Here is a 24,466-nt window from a genome sequence, read left to right as displayed (position 1 = left end):
GCCCTTTTCCTGTGACCTGGATAATTAAATTCAGAAGTCTGGTAACAGTTTTATGTTAATGTTACCAATGTGTCAGACCAGGGCCTGGATTTTGAAATCTAGGACTTTGAGTAATTTGAGTAAAGAGTTTGTAATCAATGTTGTATTTCAGGACAGCTTGGTGTTATGCAAATCCCATATGACATGTTGATATCGGGTATCATAGCCAATCAATAAGTCGCAAAATGCTCGAACAAAATTTATAAAGCAAAATGTGACTTAAATTGATAACTAAAAATACCAGTGTCATCAGTATGCCAGTTTTGCCTTGTCAAGCTGTCGAGATCCAGAAAGTGCTTCATTCACATTGAATATATCCTTCGAATTCCATTTATTGTTGCATTACTAAATAGCGAAACAAGCCGATTTAAGCTGTAAGATAGTTTTGACACAAGTGTTATCAAGTCTCTCATGGGCGAAGCAATTGTTGTAGAAAGTGATCCATTCACATCGAATATATCCTTCGAATTCCATCCATTGTTGTCATTAGCGGAGATTAAGTGAATAAATAATTCATATATCATAAATGACAGCTTCTAAATAGCGAAACAAGCCAATTTATGCAGTAAGAAAGTTTTGACTCGAGACTCTCATGGGGGCGGCCATTGTTGAATGTTGAAACACGAACGACAACTCTGCTAGGAGAATGTTATCAATGGAAATCAGCGAGGTCGAGGTATTTCGATTAGAAAAATCGAGTTATCACAATCGGACTGGCTCGGTCTTTTACATAGGTCGCCATTGTGAATAATTTTTTGATGGTTATCATACCTTAGACGATGCTGTTCCAGCTTCGTCAAAAATATCAAACACATTTCCGAAAAAATAACATGAATATATAACGAAATCGTGTTTCAAATCCGTATGACTATAATGTAATGGAACTTTATCGATATGGAACATGTTTTTGTATTAGATGCAAATCTCACACAAACAAATGTTTCAATAAATATCATCAGGAGCAGAATTTTGGGCTTCATGCTTTTGACGTGAACTTGTTGCAAGTGTACCCTTTCAATATTACAATTTAAAACATCGGCTTATCTAAGTTATTTGGAACATTAATTTTTGAAGTGCAAACCTTTTTATATAATTATCACAATAAAGTTCACATGATAATGTTTTTATATAGATTGTTATAACATGATAATGGATATTACTTAAAATGTTTTAAATTGATTTACTTCCACAACACAGTACCGACCCTATGTTATTTCAAGAAAAGTTTAACATTATTCCGTTTCTATTTTTAGGAATGTGTTACCTACTGAAAGATGGGTATGTATATGTGGAGACAAAGTTATGCAACCCTTGACATGACATACGTATGCACCTATCATTTTGAGCATTTGTTTATGTTGTTTGAAATGAGTTACGATGTAAAAACAATCATTACTTCACTGCAATGAAAAAACAACTAGGTTTTTAAGTATTTCAACGTTATTATAACATATTTACATACAACACGAACAACAACTACTACGTCGATCGACACAACAAACACAATCATCACTTCTTCTTTTAATATAAGTAATAATACTGACTAAGTATTAAAGTTTAATAACAATAATTAGTAAATAAGTATTAACTTCAATATTCTCTCCGCCCGAGTAGAAAAGACAAACAAAAATCCAAATAATAAAGCAGATCAAGTTTTAGAACAAATGGGTGCAATGAATTCGTCGTTATTGTGTACTTTTTATCAAGTGGGAATTAAACAATGGTAAATCTTCAAATTAAAAATAACACTACGCTAATTTAGGCCGTTTGCGAATTCGTAATTTCAAGTTCTCATCATTAATAATTTAAACAATAAAGCAAGAGGTGATATATTAAAAGAATAAAACGTTTACCCATGTAAACATAAACAATCGAATAAATTAATTTGCAGTCCACAACCTGAACAATAGTTCCATGAATTATAAAACACTTTGCATATTTACATGTGTATAGGCCATAGGGGCTTCTAAGTGGTGTTTGCCCCGAAAACAAAGTAGGTGACCTACACACTTAAATGAAGATGTTTATTCATTTGTATTTGAAACCACTGTTACAATCGAATGAACTTAAAAAACTATACGTTTAACAAAGCTTCATTTTATGACACTTCACTGTTATAGAGACATACACTTGATTCTTTGGCTAATGAAGAACTCGATGCACCTCCAGCGACGTCTGAAGACCAATCGACGCACATAAAAGATCTGAAAAGAGACTATGCAAACTACAGGAAGCCGCAGACCTACAGGTACAATACTGTAAATAATAGTGGTTCTTCAGATATCGATTTGTATTTTATAAGTATTTGGAACAGTCTAACAAAAAGAGAAACGGGATTAACTGTAAAGCTGACAAAATGAACACATGTAAATTCCATGATGATTATTTCCATTTCAAAATAAAACTTTTTTTTTCGGTCAGAATGAGCGAGTTACGTGAGAAAATCGTGGAACAACAGTTTCGATGCTGTTGTTAATAGTCTTTAATATTTGCTCTTTTGATATTGATAGGAATTTTATTAGTATTAAAAATTGTCTGAAAATAAAGTAGGTTACCTGCATACCTGCATGCTGTTTATTGATTTTTATTAAAAACAATTGTTTAAATGGAATGAACTTAAATAACTATAAGTATAACAGAAAGCTTGCTTTATGACACTCTAAAATCGCCTGCAGTCACTATTAGTTATTATAAATTCAAATCGAAATAAGAATGGAATGTAAGAGATGGGTTATGCTAAAAAAACTTAAGTTTTTTTTAAAGGTTATCAAATCACTCTTGATTCAATTCAATAATGCGAGATCCGATTCGTATGGATCCATAAAATGTTAGTAAGCGGAACACGGAGCAGACAATGTGGAGGAGAAAGACACGTATTAAGTGGTGATGAAAGCGATAGATTGGAAAACACAATGAATATTTATTTAACGTTGAAGGCAAGAAGACTGTATACCATGTATAATTTAGAAACCTTCGTTATTAAAATGATCAATTTAACGAATTAGTCAATTTAAAATGTAAGGTTTTTATACGAAAAAGTCAATGTCGTCTCTTTTTTGTTAGTGTCAGTACGAGAACAATTACACTTACATAGTCATCATTGTGACATAACTGTAGACGGTCCAAGATAAAGGATATTAATACGAGTTTAGTTTGTTTTTTTGTTTTTAATAGTTTACGGTATCGTCGTTCCTGTAGCGGCGTCCTCTTCATCTTTCATCTATGATAAATAACTATTTAGGCTCACTTTAGGCTATCAGGATCCTGCGCTCCATGAGGTGTATGATCGTACTGACCTATCGCTTTCCTCTCGGAATTCCGAAGACTAAATACATCCTAGATATAAAAAATATCAAACACATTTCCAAAGACTAAATACATCCTAGATATATCAAACACATTTCCGAAACAAAACATGAATACATGTATAACGAAATCGTGTTTAAAATCATGACTATACTGTAATGGAACCTTATCGATATGGAACATAATTTTGTATTAGATACAAATCTCACACAAAAAAAATGTTTCAATAAATATCGTCAGGAGCAGAATTTTGGGCTTCATGCGTTTGATGTGAACTTGTTGCAAGTGTACCCTTTCAATATTACATTTTAAAACATCGGCTTATCTAAGTTAAATGGAACATTTTTTAAGTGCAAACCTTTTTATATAATAATAATAATATAGTTGACAGTCATAATAATGTTCTTATATATATTGTCATAACATGATGTATTACATTGATTTACTTCCATAATACATTACCGACCCTATGCTTTTTCAAAAAAAGTTAAACATCATTCCGCTTCTTTTTTTAGGAATGTTTTACCTACTGAAAGATGGGTATGTATATGTGGAGACTAAGTTATGAAACCCTTGACATGAAATACTTATGCACCTATTATTTTGAGCATTTGTATGTTGTTTGAAATGAGTTACGATTTAATAAAACTTATAGTTTAAAACATACATTTTCGGTCAGAATGGATGAGTTACGTGAGAAAACCGTTGAACAACAGTTTCGATGCTGTTATTAATAGTCATTAATATGGGCTGTTTTGATACTGATACGAATTTTATAAGTATTTAAAATAGTCTGAAAATAAAGTAGGTGACCTGCATACCTGCATGCTGTGTATTGATTTTTATTAAAAAGATTTATTCAAATGGAATTAACTAGAATAATTATAAGTATCACAAAATTTACTTTATGACACTCTGTAATGGTAAAGACATGTTAGCAATATTATCTGTCTGGTGAGGGACTTGATGATGTACCTCTTTCGATGTCTGGATATTATTTGTCTGATGAGGGCATTGATGATTTACCTCTATCGACGTCTGGAGAGTATTTGTTTGATGAGGGCCTTGATGATGTACCTCTATCGACGTCTGGAGATCAATCTGCACAAATACAAGAGTTGAAAAATGAAATATGTAGGCTTAACAAAGTCGTTAAACAACAGGTACGATGCAGAAAATAATAATGGCTTTTCTGATATTTTATAAGTATTTGCGATAGTCTGAAAATGGGCAATGTGAATCAATCACTGTTATCATGAACAGATGTACACATGTATTTTACATAAGGATATGCATACGGAGTATTACGCTAGTCAATTGTTCCATGTGTTTGTATCAGTCGAGTAACTTGTGTAATGACGTATTTTACGAGAGTCGGAGCCTCGAGTGTGATGCGAAACAACGCAAGCCACGAGACTGATACAAACATTTGTAACAATTGACTTGCGTAATATTACTTTTATTATATACAATCATTTAAGTTAAAACAAAATGAGTTTAAGCGTTCATAATTAACCAAGAATGCACTTATAATGTTATGCATTTAAAGTGACGTCATTAAAAGTAGTCCGGCTAGAATGGTAATACGGAATTGTAAAACTAGCGAGTAGCATAATATGGGAATTATTTCTGTACAGTTGTATTTTATCGATTGATACAACTTGTATTTTTTGGGAACATAAAGCAGGTATATAATAAAAGTTTTTAAATAATAACTAAAACATACATATTCGGTGAGGAAGCAGGAGTATTCATTTTTTCTTAACACAGAGAAGCGCATGTTACTATTCTGGAAATTGATTCGGGAATGTCAATACCATCGTAACCTCTTACTTCTACACCTTCTGTAAATCGTTATCATTTATTTGACTTATTTTTTTCAAATGCACTCCAGAAACAAGTTCTTGACACGACGGAAAATAATTATAGAATTATGGTCAGGAAACTACAGGATGATTTGTCGGCAGCTCTCAAACGGTATTTCTACACTTATGATTCTCACTTATAAGGTAATATGTGTGCGATAAAATATGGTGTGTATGTAAAAAATAATCTATACTACAGGGACCTTATTTTATCATTCTTGTTTAAAAGATTAAACACTATTTAGCTTGCTTTAAAAAAAGTCGATGGTAATTGCATGCTGAATTTTTATTGTTGATTTTTATCTTGTAAAAGAGCTAATTTGACACATTTTGTAAAACAATCTGGCACATATTAAAGGATTTTAAAACACAATATTAATTTCTCAATATCACTATCAAATAATAATAATCAATCATATGTTCAAGTACACAAAGAGTCCATAAGCAACTCGATCATTCGCATTAGTAATGGACAATAAATGAATCCGACGGAGTGTGTTAATGTGTTGACGTCATAGTTATGACGCGAAAAGGCGCGAACACAATTACAATCGCGTGCAGTCACTACCTTTAATTATTATAAAATAACGTACACATCGAAATAAGAATGGAAGGTAAGAAATGGGTTATGTTTAAACCATGTTTAGTTTTTTCTATGCAGGTTATAAAATCACTCTTGATTCAATTCTATGACCCATTAAACGTTAGTAGCGGTTAACGGAACGGAAAATGTGGAGGAGGAAGACACGGATTAAGTGGTGGTTAAAGTGATAGATCGGAAAATATAAGGAATATTTCTTTACAATTGAAGGCAAGAAGACTGTATGCCATTTATTATTTAGAAACATTCGCTATTTAAATGATCAATTTAACGTAATGGTCAATTTTAACTGTTACATTATAATACGAAAGTCACATTTGCCTCATTTGTCTCTTTTTCGTGTGTGTCAGTACAAGAACATCTACACTTACGTTGACATCATTGTGACATCGCTTTAGACGGTCCAAGATAACTGATATTAATTAGATTTTAATTAGTGTGTTTGTTTGTTTTGAATCGTTTACGATATCGTCGTTCCTGATGCGCCGTCCTCTTCATCTTTCATCTTTGATAAATAACTACTTAGGCTCACTTTAGGCTGCGCTCCGTGAGATGTATGATTGTACTGACCTATCACTCACCTCGCGGAATTCCGAAGACTTAATACATCCTAGTTATAAAAATATCAAACACATTTTCTAAAAAAAACATGAATTTATAACGAAATCGTGTTTAAAATCATTGTGACTATACTGTAATGGCACCTTATCGATATGGAACATGTTTTTGTATAAGATGCAAGTCTCACACACACAAATGTTTCAATAAATATCGTCAGGCGCAGAATTTTGGGCTTTATGCTTTTAATGTGAACTTGTTGCACTTGTACACTTTCAATATTACATTTTAAAAAATCGGCTTATCTAAGTCATTTTGGAACATTTTTGAAGTGCAAACTTTTTATATAATAATCATAATATAGTTGACAGGATAATGTTTTTATATATATATTTATAACATGATAATGGATAGTATTTAAAATGTATTACATTGATTTACTTCCACAACACATTACCGACCCTATGTTTTTTTCAAAAAAAAGTTAAACATCTTTCTGTTTCTAATTTTAGGATTGAGTTACCTACTGAAAGGCGGGTATGTATATGTAGAGACAACGTTATGCAACCCGTGACATGAACTATGTATAAACCTATCATTTTGAGCATTCATATATGTTATTTGAAATGAGTTTCGATGTAATAACAATCATTGCTTCACTGCAAAAAACAACAACAAGTTTTGAAGTATTACAACTTTATTATAACATATTTACATACAACAAGAACAACAACTACTACGTCGATTGACACAACAAACATAATCACCACTTCTTCTCATAATATAAGTAATAATACTGACTAATGTATTAAAATAGTATTAATAACAATAATTAATGAATAAGTATTTACTTCAAAATTCTCTTCGCCTGAGTACAAAAGACAAACAAAAGTCAAATAAGAAAGCAGAAATTGTTTTTGTAAACAAATGGGTTTAGTGAATTCGTCGTTATTGAGTAATTTTCATTAATAATCAAGTGGAAATAAAACACTTAATCTCCAAATTAAAAATAACAATACGCTTATTGACGCCATGTGCGAATTCGTAATTTCAAGTTCTTATTATTAATGTTTTAAACAATATATCAAGAGGTGATGTATTGAAGTAATAATTATCCATGTAAACAAAAACAATCGAATATATTAATGTGCAGTCCACAACATGAACAATAGTTTTATGAATTATAAGACACTTTGCATATTGCATATATATAGGCCATAGGGTTGTCTAAGAGGTGTTTGCCCCGAAAACAAAGTAGGTTACCTACATACAGTCCAACCTGTCCCAGCGACCACCTTTTAATAGAGACCACCTGTCCATAAAGACCACAAGAATAGAGGACCTTGATGACCTGTTGACTTGCTTATATACTTTACTAAAGCTCTAACGGGACAAATAACTTGAGGTTGTTGCCTGCACAGGGGAATTGTTGCCGCACGTCCTGCGGAATGTGTAAAGGCCCTTTTTTTGATTGTTACAGAAGATACTTTACCCCCATCATGGTTTAACTGTGAACCCTCTTTATGTAAGACGTTGTTCAAACCAGTGTTAGACAGCGAAAATGCTCCTGCGCGAAACAAACCAAAAAATGAAACTAAAATCATAGCAGAGTAAAAGACTATATAGTAGCGGCTTTCGCAGATTTCGGGTAAAGAGGAAATCACCAGCTGAAGTTCATTTAGATTAAACGGACAGCGTTTATTTTCACAAGGCCATATAGTAGCTTTTTAATTAGGAAAGAGTCAGCTGGGTTAGGGAGGTTGCGTATTTTGTGGACATAGGCTATACCCGACACAATAGATGTGATAGATGAAGCTTTAAGATTCCTAAGAATCAAGGATGAAATAAATTGGGCCAGCCTTTCGGTTGGGACTGGCAGCAGGACATGTCTGTTATAATGAAGCTGGTGGAATGACTGATAGTGCCTCCACGCATCCTTATAGGAAGTAAAAGTTGATGGTGCTAAGGACTTATTTAGTAATGAGATCACACTACAATTTAGTGGATTGAAATCAGATCTTCCGGTATGAGTGTTGACTCTCTGTCCATTTCGGGTGCTAACTGGAGAAACTTGGCTACCTGTAGACGAGAAAGCAAGTCCGGTAAAACATTATTTACCCCTGGGGCGTGTTCAGATTTAAACAAAATATAATTCTTCATACAAGAAAGTACTTATCTTCTAACAAGAGACATCACTGTTGGGACACGCGATGTTTGTTTATTGATTATATGTTTGACAGCTGAATTGTTTGTATGAAGTATGATGCACTTGTTTCGAAGGATGGGACCCCATATTTCTAAGGCCAGGACAATTGGAAATAACTCTTTAAAAGTAATTCCCTCTGATTGCAAGTTAAATGGCCATGAGCCGTTAAACCAATGCTGTGCATAAATTGCTCCAAAACCCAAAGAAGCTGCTGCATCAGTATGGACATGTAACGCAGGTGAATCGATCTAGCGTTTTTCCGAAAGTAACGTTTTACTATTGAAGTAATCAGCAAATAATTTCCATGCTGCAATATCACGCCTATTTTCCTTCGATAGAGTGATAAAGTGGTTTGGGTTAGTAGTTTTCTTTGTCAGATCAGTGAGTCTGCGCAGGAAACTACGACCTGGAAGTACGACTTGACAACAGAAGTTAAAATAACCAAGCAAAGATTGCAGTTTTTTCAAAGTTATAGTACGTTTGACCGAATGAAGGAGGATTCTAAGTTTATCTAATTTTTCTTGGGGAAGTCTAGCTTCCATTAAGTTACTATCCAATTCCAAACCCATGAATGTAATCACAGTTCGAGCAGACTCGGTTTTCTCTAATTTAATAGGCATGCCTATTTCAGCACAAAAAGACAAGAATTTAGATAAGTTTTGTTGGCAAATGTGTGAAACTGGGGGGCCTAGAATTAGGAAATCATCTAATATGTGTACCATATGGTCAATGCCCAAATATGTGTTACACGCAAAGTGAATGGCTGAACTAAAACGCTCAAAGATGGCTGGCGCAGATGAACTACCCATAGTTAAACAAGTGTCGTAATATTTACCCTGAACTTTAAATACTTACAAATTAAAATCGTCAGGATTCACTGGTATTATTCGAAAGGCTGAGTCAATGTCAGTCTTCGCCATTAATGACCCACGACCTAAATGTAAAACCTTTTGTACGGCATCATCGAAAGTTGCATATTTAACAGATGCCAAATTTCTGTCAATAAATGTGTTGACTGAATTTCCGTCAGGATAACTGAGGTTCTGAATAAGTCTGTACTGACCAGGTTCTTTTTTAGGGACCAAACCGATTGGACTCAAACGAAGATTTTGTAAGGATCGGTCTATGAAAGGACCTTTAATTCTATTGCTATCTATTTCCTTTTGTAATTTTGAAGAAACTGGTGATGGGTTGTCTTTGCGTGATTTTAGGTTCGGACATATTGAGGTTATTTGAGGACCTGTGTAACCCAATTTGAAACCAGTTGTAAACCCTTGAATTATGTATTAAGCCAGTGGGTAACCTTAAAGATACGGGGCTAACTTATCAATTTTAATTGGTGTTACCAGATTTTGTTTGACTGTTGGGTTTAGGGGTGTGGTTAGGGGGGTTCTTGAAGGAGGAGTCTTTGACTGACGGGCCACAGTTAAAGGCTGTGTGTGGTCCACGACAGTACCCATAGACATGTGGCAAGGAGCATTTGTGAGATCTACATCCCGAAAGCTTGTTGAAACGCCAACAGGTGTTCTCAAGGAACCTCTTTGTTTCGGTTGCTTTTCTATCATTTCCTGTGCGTGAGGAACGAAAGGGCTGGGTAGATACATGGTTTGATGGAAATGTAACTGCCATCAACCAGAACTCAGTATGTAGTCTATCCCAGGGCAAGGGGGATGTTTCACGAGCCTTACGAAATTGATTATCGTAAAAAGCAAAAGAGAGGCCTGGCTTGCAATGAGCGATGTCCCGTACAATCTCCATGTATTTCATCAGCTGAGGGGCTTGCAGAGGGGATTTATAAGTGTACACCGCTGTGAACCGAATGAAAGCCGATGACCACATTTCAAGTGAAAGGATTTTCTTAGTTTTAACCGAAGGTTGGATAAAGATGTGTGAGTCCTTTGATACTTGCAGAGAGAAGGACTCCGAATCAGAAGCAAATGGGGAAGGAAGTAGTAAGGACATGTCAACAAACTTATTTGCCCATATTAATTTTTTCAAAGGGGCCTTAATTTGATCTAAAATGGAAGTGCTTATCGGTTCGACATAAGGTGTGCCAATACCTGTAATCAAGTTAGTATGGGTAATGTCTGGATCCATCGACTCGGGCTCAGTGTCAAAATCGGAATCGTCGACCAAACGTGGCCTCGGTGCCTGAGTAGAGGGAATGTTGACCGCTGTCACCTTGGAACGCACTAACAATGAGCTCCTTTCTGAAACGGTTGTGGCATCGTCAGATTCGTCACCCGAATTCTCGTGAACAAAGGACACAACATTCCCTGTTGACACTGTGTGTCTATGCAGTCTGTTGATTCCAGAGGAACTAGCTCTCACTCCAGGATTAACTGCGGACGACGCCGGGACAGCTGTCTCTGTAGACTGGATGTCTTGGTGCGCCAACTGTAAGGCGGGAGAAACCAGGCATTGGTGATGGTTTCGCTTGTTTAGCTGGAGAAGGGGATACCTCGCAGCAAGAGCAGCTTGAAGCTGTTGCCGGCTTTCGTTTGTTCCGAGGCATCTGGAAATTAATTGAAATTGCATTAATAAACTGACGTGATACCAAGTAAGGCATGCCTGTAATGTGCACCGCAAGACACTGAAGGCCTTACTGTTTATGATAGGGAGTTACTGCATGGCAGCTCCCCTAACTAAGATAATGACATACAAAAAGGGGAAATCTGCACCATAGCTCCCCTAAATACCATTGCAAACAAATTGGGATAACTGCACCGCAGGTCCCATAAATAATAGCCATTGGCTAACAAATTGGGATTCTGCACCGCAGGATCCATAAATAATAGCCACTGGCAAACAAATGGGGATATCTGCACCGCAGTTCCCCTAAATGATAACCGCAAGCAAACACATTTGGGTAACTGCACCGCATGATCCATAAATAATAGCCACCGGCAAACAAATGGGGATAACTGCACCGTAGGTCCCCTAACTGATAGCCGCAAGCAAACAATAGGGGTAACTGCATCGCAGGTCCCATAAATAATAGCCACCGGCAAACAAATGGGGTAACTGCACCGCAGGTCCCCTAAATGATAGTCATAGGCAAACAAATTGGGTATCTGCACCGCAGCTCCCATAAATAATAGCCACTGGCAAACACATCGGAATATCTGCACCGCAGGTCCCGTAAATGATAGCCATAAGCAAACAAATTGGGGTAACTGCACCGCAGGTCCCATAAATAATAGCCATTGGCAAACAAATCGGAAAATCTGCACCGCAGGTCCCGACAATGATAGCCATAAGCAAACAAATTGGGATTACTAAACCATACTTCCCAGAAATAAAAGCCACTTGCAAACAAAAGGGAATATCTGCCCCTACGCCCTTAAATCAATTTAATAGACAAGGACGCCCAAATTAATAAGCAGTGGCAAACAACGATGGTAAAAAAGGGTTAATCCGTCACCTTAAAACGACAGGCAAAAAATACTAAGCTTCTATTTGAGAGATTGACGGTGAGCATCTATAATAGCTGCCCGGATATTCGACAGTAGCTTGAATTGCCCGTCATCAGAAAGGTGGCAGCCATCTGACGCAAAATTCTTGTTCTTCGATTTCGGAGACCAGAATCCCTTCATTCTCCATAGAAAATATTGTTGGGAAAGCGGGACTTAAGTGTTGTGTTCAATGATGAATTTAACTTGTCCACTCTGGCATTGAACCAGTGCAAATCCACTGGGAACCTTGTCCTGATTGTAGGTTCGCAACGATGAAGTACTTGGCAAACAATGACCTTTGCTACTTTAATGTTTGATATTGCTTCATACACAATGTCACAAATTTGTTCTTCGATCGATTCCACCGAAACGTCCTCGTACAAATCGTTAGTACCCACGAGCAGGACCAAAATCTCTGGAGAATAATCCGCAACGAATTCCATTTTCCCGATTAATGACCTGCTCGAGCTCCTGGAAAACCGTTGAACTGCACCATTGTCCCGAGTTGTAGGCCCAGACGGTAATTAAGTTCATCTTCAGACTGAATGAAATCTTTCAAACGTGAAACAAACGAATGTCCAAACAATTGCGCCTTTATGGGCGCCGCCATCTTGAGATTCCGAACAAAGGAATTCGCACGAAACACTAAAATGCACCCAAAGTCAGGTTGCCACCGATCATAAACCAACGCAAGCAAGTGAAGCGTTGTTATTAAACAAACGATAACAAAAACGATATACCTCGAGTATTTCCACACACACTCACAATTTTATTTTTATTTTAAATTTAATATTTTAAATTTTTATATATATATAAATGTATTTAGCGGAGGCGGAATGGAGGTACGATAATTTTTCTTGCAACTTTCTGCTAACAGCGTTCTCTAAGACTGAGAGAAGGGCGCTTTGCTTTGTCTGCGAAAGGACGCTTAGCGCGTGGTCACGTGACTCGGACCCCGGCGCCCGATTGGCTGAGCGTTGTGCAACATTAGGCAACCTATCGGCACAATTCCAATCCGCCCCGCGTCTTTACATAACTTAGAACCAAGTTCGATTCATGAAACCTTGTATGTGTGCATAAAGTTTCATATAATGTACCTGCGAATAAAGCCCACCTGCGAACAAAGACCAAGGGTCGCCATTTTAAATTCCCAAATGTCCATTTTCATACCAAGCAAAGACCACTTCATTCATAACAATCAACGATTTCGCAACTTTCAATAACAAAAATGGCCACCATGACGCTGTGATAGTCACGTGATTAACATCTAACCAGTAGACACGTCGGTCGCTATAGAGATATTAGCAAGTGAAAGTTTACTCACTCGATAGCAGTTGTTTGTTTACTTAACACACATTGCTAATTGGTAGCCAGCTGCTTCTTTATGCATTTATCAGTTTGTCGAAAGTGTAAGAAGTTGCCTTTGTATTTTAGTGACTCGTGATTTATGTACTAATTGCCGAAAATATCAAACAAAAGTTTGGGGTTTTCATCAACTCATTTAGGAAATTTACGGTTTCGTTACAATTACAATGCCAATTACAAACATACGTTTTGATGTTCATTCCTTTCTTAAATTTCTCCATTAATTTGCCAGTTCAAGTACATATTCATGTATGTCAATAGTTATTTATACATGATATGAAATACATAATAAAAACATAAAGAAATTGAAATAATAAATATAAAATCAAAACTGTGTTTTCAATCCTTTATGACATTATACATGCATTAGTATTCAACCATTTAAGCAATAGCGCACATACATAGATAATGTACCTGTTAAAATCCTACTAGCATATTTTTCAAATTTTCAATCGACCCTGCGAATAAAGACCACCTGTGAACAAAGACAACAACGACCAAATCGCTAAAGTGGTCTTTATTGACAGGTTAGACTCTACTTTAATGCAGATGTTTATTCATTTGTATCTGAAACAACATTTACAATCGAATAAACTAAAACAACTATACGTTTAAAAAAGCTTCCATTTATGACACTTTACTGTTATAGAAACGTACACGTGATTCATTGGCTAATGAAGAACTCGATACACCTCCAGCGACGTCTGAAGACCAATCGACGCAAATACAAGATCTGATAAGATACATATGCACACTTGAGGAAGCCGCTGAAAAACAGGTACTGTACTGTAAATAGTGGCTCGTCTGATATCGATGAGTGTGTTGTAAGTATTTCAAACAGTCTGAAAATGAGGAACGTGATTCACTCTTAACCTGACCAAATTAACACATGTTAATTCATTCCATGATGAGTATTTCAATTACGAAATTTCGGTCAGAACGGAGGAGTTACAATTCGTAATTTTTTTACAAGCGCATGTAAGTATTCTGACTTTTATTCGGAAATACATGTATCAATACCATCGTGTGTGCTTACTTTTTCACCGTCTGTAACTCGTTTCCATTTATTTGACTGATAATTTCTAATTGTACTCCAGAAACTAGCGTTTGACACGACAAAGAAAGATTATGAAGGCATCGTAAAAAAACTTACGGATGAATTAACGGCAGCTCTCACAAGGTATATATTTATTGATGATTTCTCACATACCACCATTTTACATGTGTTCGCTAAAATGGTACGTATGTAAAATATACCATATTCTGCAGGGACCTTGTTTGACATTATTCAATCAATATAATCAACATATTTGAGATTGAGCCTGATGAGTAGAAAATCAGTACAAATGGGCCATGACGGCCCTCTATCGGTTACCTCATTCCACGTGTAATCACTACTTGTTTGTTAATACAATGTGCTCTTATAGATGCATAGGTTTTGCTTTTATCCGCCCTCTTTGGTAATGTATGAGATCTATAATGAGTGCTCTTTATTTCTTTGCTTAATGTCTTTTAACTGCCAGTTTGCTTGCAAAAAGCAGATGATATTTGTATTCTTCAATTTTATCTTACAATTTTATCTTGAAAAAGGAGCTTATGTGATGCTTTTTGCATAACAATTTAGTGCATATGCAACGATTTTAAAACAATAAATTCATTTCTCAATGCCAGCATCCGGTCCATAACATGTTCAAATGCATAAAGGGTGCATAAGCAACTCGATCATTTGCATCAGTAATGCACAATAAACCATTTTTTTAACTGATTCCATGGTACTTCGTAGTAATATGTATTTCGAGGAGAAAAAACGCGATAAAGATCATAATCGCGTGCACTCAATACATTTTATTAATAATATAAATTCACGCACAAATCGAAATGCTGATGGCGGGTAAGCGAAGACTTATTAAAAAAAGGGTAATCCGTTCCAATGCATGTTATCACATTATTCTTGATTTACTTATGTAATGCGAGATCCGATTCATGCGGATATATCAAAATGTTACATCATTAAATGAACAAAAGTCAAGTCTCTTCTCCGTTTATGTTAGAACTAGTAAAACTATACTTACGGGGTAATCATTTTAACAGTCATATCTGTTGTAAGCGAACCTAGAAAATGGATGATTTCCAATTTCAAAGAATTTAATTTGCTTTTTACGTTTTGAATATGTAATGATTTGGGCATTATGGTAGCGACTTCCTATTCATTTTTTCCGCGCTACCATACTAAAAGATTATTTTCGGGTCTTTTTAGCCTGTTAAGATCACGCGCTCCATATGACGTTTGATTAAACAGACCTTTTACATTCAAGATACACACAAAAATTACTATCACATTTTCAAAAGAACATTACGCCTTTATGTTTAAATCCCAATCTCATAGAAACAAGCATGTCAATTGAAATCCGCATACCCCAAACTGATGGTTTCATGCTCTGATATAAACATGAATGGATTTCATACATGTACAGTATGTTTATTCAATTTCTTCTAACAATAAGCACTTGTTCAATGTGTTTTTTTCCGTTTTGACTTGCATTAGTTATCTTGCTCCTATTTCTATGAATAATACAAGCGACAACGGTTCAGTGTCACATTGTTTCGAGACCTCTCAAATGCTTTCGTTATGCTTTCATGTTAAAAATACAAATAGACGAAACGCACTAAGGTTTATTTTCACTATTGAAATTTGTCTTCATAGCTTGTAATTTTAATTTAAATATGTAGGCTTTGTTTTTAAAGCAGTGTATTGGTTTTACCAACGCTTATTTAGCAACACTTTATACCAGTAAACGTTATAATTCTCTTGAAAAAATGAAAAGTATTTTGCGAAAAGGTAGTTTATCACATTCAAACTGTTTACAGGTACTATAAAATATATACTTGCAATTCAGGGAACAATTACATAAAACACCAGGAGAAATGAAACAAAAATGCGAACAAGCTGAACACATAATTTCTACAGAGTTTGATGAGCTCGTAGAGAAATTGGAAAAAACGCAAATTAAAGTACAACAACTGGAGAATTATATGAAGTAAGTTTGCTATCGTATGTGTTGTTTGTTGCTGTTTGAAGGTAACGATCACATTTCCAAAAGATCATTACGCCTTTATGTTTAAATCCAAATCTCATAGAAACAAGCATGTCAATGGAAATCCGCATAACCCAAACTGTTGGTTTCATGCTCTGATATAAACATGAATGGATTTCATACATGTACAGTATGTATATTCAATTTCTTCTAACAACTAGAACTTGTTCAATGTTTTTTTCCGTTTTGACTTTCATAAGTTATCTTGCTCCTATTTCTATGAATAATACAAGCGACAACGGTTTAGTTTCACATTGTTTCGAGACCACACAAATGCTTTCGTAATGCTCTCATGTTTAAAATACAAATATTAAAGGTTTATTTTCACTATTGAAATTTGTCTTCATAGCTTGTAATTTTCATTTAAATATGTAGGCTTTGTTCTTAAAACAGTGTATAGGTTTTACCAACGCTTATTTAGCAACACTTTATACCAGTAAACGTTATAATTCTCTTGAAAAAATGAAAAGTATTTTGCGAAAAGGTAGTTTATCACATTCAAACTGTTAACAGGTACTATAAAATATATACTTGCAATTCAGGGAACAATTACATAAAACACCAGTAAAAATGAAACAAAAGTGCGAACAAGCAGAACACATAATTTCTACAGAGTTTGATGAGCTCGTAGAGAAATTAGAAAAGGCGGAAACTAAAGTACAACAACTGGATAATGATATGAAGTAAGTTTGCTTTCGTATGTGTTGTTTGTTGCTGTTTGAAGGTAACACAATTATTCATATTGGAACATTAATATTATAGATATCTAGTTATCATATGTTTTGTTTGATTTCAGAGTCTGCAACATACACAGTCAGAAAGAGAAGGAACTATTGCAAGAAGAGTAAGACCTATCACAAACCACATATAATTTGCTTTCTTAAATTAAAACCACAAGTAATAATAATCCAAACCTGTATAGCTTGTGGTGTGTTTACTAAACTTCAATTGAAGTATGATCATTTTCTAGGTTAACACGTAAAAAGGAAGAAGTTCGGCAGCTACATCAATACACAGAAGTGATGGAAAACATACATGGGTACATCGAAATCTAATTTATTTTACATTATATTCAACTAAAGCGTAACTATGGTCGCAACATATTTGGATAAGTACACAAGGTGTATTATACACAATAATCTAATCCCATCTAAGCATATCAATAAATAATAAAAAATTATTAAACAGTGAAGTACGTGAACAAAGTACATTAACTATACTCCGTAAGTTCAATTATTCTTCAAACATACAACTTGATATCTCTAGTAGGACATTAATACATATAACTTTTCTTGATTGTTTATAGGATACTTACGGCCACAATTCAGATGCTCAAGCAAGATTCTCCTAAAACCGACGATGACAAGTATGCTGGTTGTTTTATTTTAATATATTTTTTTTTATCTAAGGTAAGTGTGGAATGGAAATTTTATTGAGCAAAAGCAGGAGCGCGTGAAGAACGAGCAATATTAGCGAATATGTTCATCGTCATCCCGAGCATGATAAACGTCATGTTATCTAACACCACATATTCTATATAGCAAAGTGTGGTTGCTATTTTATAACTTTATTTTATTGCCCAAAATAAGGTATATAGGTGAGTACTGAATTACGAACTTCCGTCCGACTGACTGAAATTACGATACATATTTAATTGCACAGGTGCAATAACAGGGTGCAGCATCAACGGGGGTTTTCAGGGTGTTACACACGGGCTTGACAGAATGTAACCACACCGTTCAGTTTTTTTCTTGCAATCTGTGCCTATATCTTAAGGTATAAGAATAACTCCTTGAATACGTCTGAAATCGTTGACACGTTCCGCAAAGCATAACCGTGTAGTACAAATCGAATTTTGAACATGAATACAGGCTTATTAAATGAAGTTAGTCTGATGTATTTCATATTGCCATAAGCAGGATAAAAACCTGTCTTTTATGCACTAGTTAAAATTCTTAACAACAATTGTTTAAAAAAAGTCATTTGAAATAAAGCACCACTAACCGTCGTGTTTAAAGCACTTATGGTTGAAAGGGTAAACCCCACAAAGTCACGTGATCCTGCATCCTGATTAGACTTTGTTAAAAACTTTCTACAACTATTTCTTATTTAAACTCAAAATTTATCAACATGATTTAAACATATTTTTGTGTAACATCGCACTGAGAGCCTTCACAAAGGTGTTTGAAAATGCATGTACCTCTGGTCAAAACTAGCCACTCACGGAGGCAAATGGTTACTTGAGACATATGGACTAAAACAAAATTTAAACAACATATTCTTTGAAACAACAAGGCTCATGGCTTTGATATTTGTTTTTTAACAGATCATGTCAACTTTACAGTCGTAACTTTTCACTCAACGACACTGAAAACTATTCCAACTGCACTTGTTAAATTTGTTCTACGCCACAGGTGGTTAGCGTGTGGCTATGATATTAATTAGTGAAAACAGCATTTGGAATGATAAATAATCATTTTATAACGAAAAATTAAATTTTATGGAAAAAAAAAATCACCACCAAATATATATATAACAAGGTATGCAACTCAAAATCATCCAAAAACGGGATGCGTCCCTTTGAACAGCCATATCATCATCAATTGTGCAGCGATTTTCACGATCTCGGTCTTATTCAACGCAGAAATGAATTTCCTTTCTGGAAATGTATATGTCTTGCAATATTTTTACAAATGCTGGATCAACTTTTAAGAAATAACACGATACACAACTCGTATGACCCAGTTGACAATGATCATGCAGTCTTTATGAATGAAATCTCCAGTTGTAAAAACACACCTCCGCATTTGACCAATGAAATCACTCGTTTGTTTAAAATGTCAGTTAGTAGAAATGTATGTAAATAAAGGTTTCAAACGGCGCTGGACAGTTAGTCTTGATGCATAATGTAACGACAAGAACGGTAATAATGTTTTTTCATACGTTTTATTTAATTATGGTATCGAGGTTCATGAACTTTGTAGGGAAGATGCCCTTTACTCCGTGAAGATTTCAGTCTTAAAGACTGCATGATCATTGTCAACTGGGTCATGCGAGTTGTGTATCGTGTTATTTCTTAAAAGTTGACCCAGCATTTGTGAAAATATTGCAAGACATATACATTTCCAGAAAGGAAATTCATTTCTGCGTTTAATAAGACCGAGATCGTGAAAATCGCTGCATAATTGATGAAGATATGGCTGTTCAAAGCGATGCACCCCGTTCTGGGGTGATTTTGAGTTGCATACCTTGTTATATATATATATTTGATAGTGATTTTTTTTCATAAAATTTAATTTTTCGTTATAATATGATTATCTATAATTTAAAATGATGTTTTCACTAATTAATATCATAGCAACACGCTAACCACATGTGTTCTACGCAAGATGTCATTGTATTTGACACTGTTTACTTCAACGTGTGTTTACAGGGTCTCTCTTAAGAAACTTATTGAAGAAGAAACCAAATTGAAGATTGAATCTGACATAATGAATGATCAGCTTCAGAAGTCAGCCACTGTAACTGATCCACTGAGTGAAACGGTAAATATGATTTTTAAAGCGAGATTATACGATTTTGTCAAATATTTATTAATTTATATAAAACTTTAAAAAAACTTATTAAACACATATTTCAATATAAATTAAAAAACACGTTTAGAAGAACATGTGTCGAAAAATGCGAAATAAGCCAGATTTAATTCTGAAAGCGAAAATGTCTGTACAGTCGCATTCGCCAGCATGTAAATCATGCATGTATGATGTGAATCTAAATTTAATTTAACGGTTCATTTTAAATTCATGCAACGATATTTATTCATACGACACACGAACACTTACTAAAAAGACGAATGCTTCGGTTATTGTAGGAAAATATGTACGAAATATCTTGGCCACAATCGGCTCGGGGCGCTAATTTGTCTTTGCTGCATTTTATGAAGTTCGTCTTCAATGTATAATTTGTCTTGCTTATTTTGTGTTATTGTAACATATGTTATCAATATATTACAATTTAACACATATAAAAAAAATCGTATACTCTCGCTTTAAGCATAATCTGTGGTAGTCTATATCTTTGAGATTATAATGTTTTAAGTAAATATATAGTTGGCTTTAAACGTTTTGGACAAACACAGGATTATTAATTACACAACAAAGCTCAAAACGAAAATATGTTCCAATTATATACATATCAAAGTCCATAGTATCCCAAATAAACACAGAACACTATCACGGATTTCACTGTACCAATGATATTTATATCCGAAAGATAAAATGTTATAAAGGTCGGACATGAAAATACCCGAGTTCCAACCCACGTCTCATCATTAACAATATAAAAACATTTTTAAAAATTTATTTTTTGCGACGATAAATAATTTCTCAAACTCGTGCATCGTTTTGATTCAGAAGTCGATTTAAGCACATATCATTTTACAATTTGATAACGAACAGTTTCACACTCAACTTTTGACATCAATACAGTTTGTGTGTGCCCCTTTATATTTAGAAGATTGTCAGCGCCAAAGCGTGTGTACTAAGGAAATTATGTGCACTAGTATGTTTAAGATTACGTAAGAATTGTTGTTCCATATCATGATTGCGTTATGACGGGAAAAAAAATCGACATTGTCCGTTAAACATATTAAGTGCGACGCTTTGAAGCCTCGTTAATACTCAAAATCAACGAAAATTTCGTACCATTATTCGTACAATAAAGTTAAACAATTAAAAATGAGTGTTCCTTAAGGCAATTGCCGAAATTTCAACGCCAGATCTTGTCTGGTAAAATAGATGTTTGTAGATACAAAATGCTCGTTTTTCGGCGTAAGCTGTATTAAGCCAGCTTTTCACCTTACCTGACCTTTGTAAGTGTCCAATAAAATTCAAATAAAATTTCCCGCGGCTAGGTACGAATGAATACACTTCATTTATTCCATTGGCTGATTTGAGTATACCACCAGAACATTGGAAACATATACGCGTCTTTGTAACACTGTTTTACTGCATGAAACAATTTTATCTCTAATGAAAAGGCTTAATAGATAGAACAGTTTTACACTCAATTCTCGACATCAATACAGTTTGTGCGTACACCTTTTATTTTCAGAGGATTGCCATGGCAAAAGCTTTTATACTTAAAGGCTGTGTTCTCATATTTAGTACTTACTTCCATATTCCTGTCAACATGTTTACATGTAAAAGTATAAAGAGCAGTGGAAGCGAGGCCTCACTTTAATGCATTGCATTTCAACCCGTGAGATATCGGGTCAATTAGCGGTTAGTGTGTGTGGATGCCAGAGTTTATATACAGGTCATCATCGGAGTTCGCGGCCAGTAAAATAATCGTTATATAAAAAGACGCTATCCGTGAACTAGGTGACCAGGAAGTTTCTTTAGACAAGAAATATGTTAAATGAAGATATTCAGCAATATAATTATGGTATGTCAATAATAGATTCTTAATGTGTTTTCAACAATACAATGATAAATATTATGTTTGATTAATTTAACAATAATTATTCCACCATATTCTAATGTATTAAGCATGAGCGCGATGATTCTCGATACTGTTAATAATCGAATCAAATAGCAACGCCGGACAAACCACTAAAACAGGTTTGTTCGAAGAACGCGCCTATAAATACGGATACTTCTCGTGTGGTCGGTTGACTCATATGTTTTAATAACACTTCCATTCTTCTTTTGGTTTTCTGTTTTGTATCTATAGATTTATGACCAGCAATATGTAATAATGTAAAATAAGCCGCGAAAACCCCGCGTAACATCCCGTACTGCGTGTAATGCAGCTAAGAACTGCACAGAAAAAAGACATTCGCTATCATTGATCTCATTCATTTTTCTATCAACGCCGTATATCTTTTTAAAAGATATTTCTTGTTATTATTGGCTTTTATTTTTATTTCCATTTTAATTTCCCGCGACGATATCTATTCATGGTTCCATGCTCGTGTTCGTGTGTCGTATGAATAGATATATTTGCGGAATATTAAAATGGAAGTTATTGTTTCACAAATAAATAAAAACGAGCATTTTGTATCTACAATAATCTATGTAATCATACCACATCTAGCGTTGAAATTGTGGCTATTGCTATAAGGAACACTGATTGTTTAGGTGTTTATTTTACGAAATACTTAAACGAAATTTTCGTTGCTTTTGAGCGTTATAGAGGCTTTAAACAAGCCGATGCTCAAGCAGCGGAATTGTTATCTCACTCAAATGCGTTGCTTTACATCCCGCACGGCACCAAGGTCAGTTCGGGGTCAGTAAGAGAATCGTTATATAAACGCTATCGCGTTAAGTAGGTGAACTTGAGTTTAGATTTACCAATCAAAGTACTGACAGTTCTGGTGTGACGATGCTTTTGAAGAGGATTGATATAAAAGCATCTATTTAAGTTTATCTACATCACCACAAGTGTGTATGTGGGTACGAAAATTTTGGGTAGGAAAAAAATGGGTACAAACATTTTGGATACAAAAATTATGCGAAAAAAAAATGGGTACGAACAAATATTTGGTTACAAAAAATATTTGGGTAGGAAAAAATATTAGGGTACGAAAAAAAATTTGGGTACGAGCAAAAATTTGGGTACGAAAAACAAATTGGGTACGAAAAAAGTAGAATACGAAACAAAAAATGGGGGTACGGGGAAGTAGTACCCGTGGGGAACTTGATCCATTCAGCGAAACTGGGAGGCGGGTTACATTCTCGATCAAATATAACTTAAATATCTTTTAAAAGATATTGGCCGTGTATTTTCTGTACCACTTATCTTAAAAAACGTTCTGTTACAGTAAAACGTTTGTGGGTTATAACATAACGTTTAAGCATATAAAATCAAAACTTGACATGCACTTTAATTACACCATGCTCTGTAATTTCACGTGTATATTATACCAAACTTTATATTTCGTTGATTCCTTTCCTAAGTTAATGATGCTATGTGTACGGACGTGATTTCACATGCCCATGTGCATTAACATATACTTTTTATCTTGTGATTATTGTTTTTTCTCTAATTCAATAAGCTTATGCATGTTTGCTCGTTAAGTACGGCAATACTTTCATGATGATTCCCGAAAGTAGCTATGATCACATAGTCGTAAGAGCACTTGAATACGTGAGTTCGCCATTGAACACATGGTAAGGTTAACTAAATCTCCGCGATATGACCTAATATGTGTTTAAAACAGAAAACAATATCCAACAAACGAATGAATTATCAAACATAGTATGTGCACTGATGTGGCTGTGTAATTTCTGTTTGAAAAGTTTATTAAATATGCAAAATGAGAAAGCACGCATAAGAGCGAGTTTCCCAGGTACTACACGGCTATTATGCTGTTTATATACCATAGTCGCTACAACGTTTACAAATGGCAGGTTCGAAATAATTCGTTTTCTTTACACTCATGATCGCGTTGAAAGTTAATTATACACGTTCTAATTCGCAATTTATTTACTGAATCACGACAAATGTCAAATAAAATACAGAAAATGCATAGTTGTTTCATTGATCTATAAACATATAATGGATTGAATATAGCTGATTTAAAATTAACGTTATCAAACTATTATTAAATCTTTTACCCAGAATATGCTGTCCTATTTATAGCTGAGCTTCATATACCTTTATCAATGATAATCAGCGAGGTATGCCGATTAGAAAAATCGAGCTATCTCAATCGGACTGGCTCGGTCTTTACATAGGTCGCCATTGTGAAGAATTTTTTCGTGGTATGATAACTTAGACGAGCTGCTTCGCAGCATCGTCAAAAATATATGAAAGATATTCGGAGATTTTAACAATCAATAATAGATTTGTATATGTGTTTTCAACAAAAATCCATTAACAGTTTTATTATTGAATAATGTAATAAGAATAATTCCACCATATTGACCAATTTATGAAAGTGATATTATGCGCATTTTTCATTATATTCGATA

General features: G+C 34.7%; 1 protein-coding gene across 1 annotated transcript in view; it reads left to right on the top strand.

The window, feature by feature from the left end:
- The first annotated feature begins 2,161 nt into the window (after positions 1–2,161).
- The window catches only part of LOC127856465 (CAP-Gly domain-containing linker protein 1-like), a 36,791-nt gene continuing 14,486 nt past the window's right edge, over positions 2,162–24,466 (top strand). Inside the window, exons 1-12 of the mRNA XM_052392678.1 lie at positions 2,162–2,287; positions 3,861–4,508; positions 5,240–5,322; positions 6,882–6,906; positions 14,045–14,173; positions 14,493–14,575; positions 16,293–16,433; positions 17,033–17,173; positions 17,287–17,334; positions 17,461–17,529; positions 17,797–17,856; positions 19,924–20,035. Of these exons, the coding sequence (XP_052248638.1) occupies positions 4,329–4,508; positions 5,240–5,322; positions 6,882–6,906; positions 14,045–14,173; positions 14,493–14,575; positions 16,293–16,433; positions 17,033–17,173; positions 17,287–17,334; positions 17,461–17,529; positions 17,797–17,856; positions 19,924–20,035 (1,071 nt within the window). The 5' untranslated portion in view covers positions 2,162–2,287; positions 3,861–4,328. The remainder of the gene's footprint in view (positions 2,288–3,860; positions 4,509–5,239; positions 5,323–6,881; positions 6,907–14,044; positions 14,174–14,492; positions 14,576–16,292; positions 16,434–17,032; positions 17,174–17,286; positions 17,335–17,460; positions 17,530–17,796; positions 17,857–19,923; positions 20,036–24,466) is intronic.

This window comes from Dreissena polymorpha, chromosome 13 (assembly GCF_020536995.1).
Source record: "Dreissena polymorpha isolate Duluth1 chromosome 13, UMN_Dpol_1.0, whole genome shotgun sequence".
NCBI classification, from domain to species: Eukaryota; Metazoa; Mollusca; class Bivalvia; order Myida; family Dreissenidae; genus Dreissena; species Dreissena polymorpha.
This window is presented reverse-complemented; position numbering and strand designations above follow the sequence as displayed.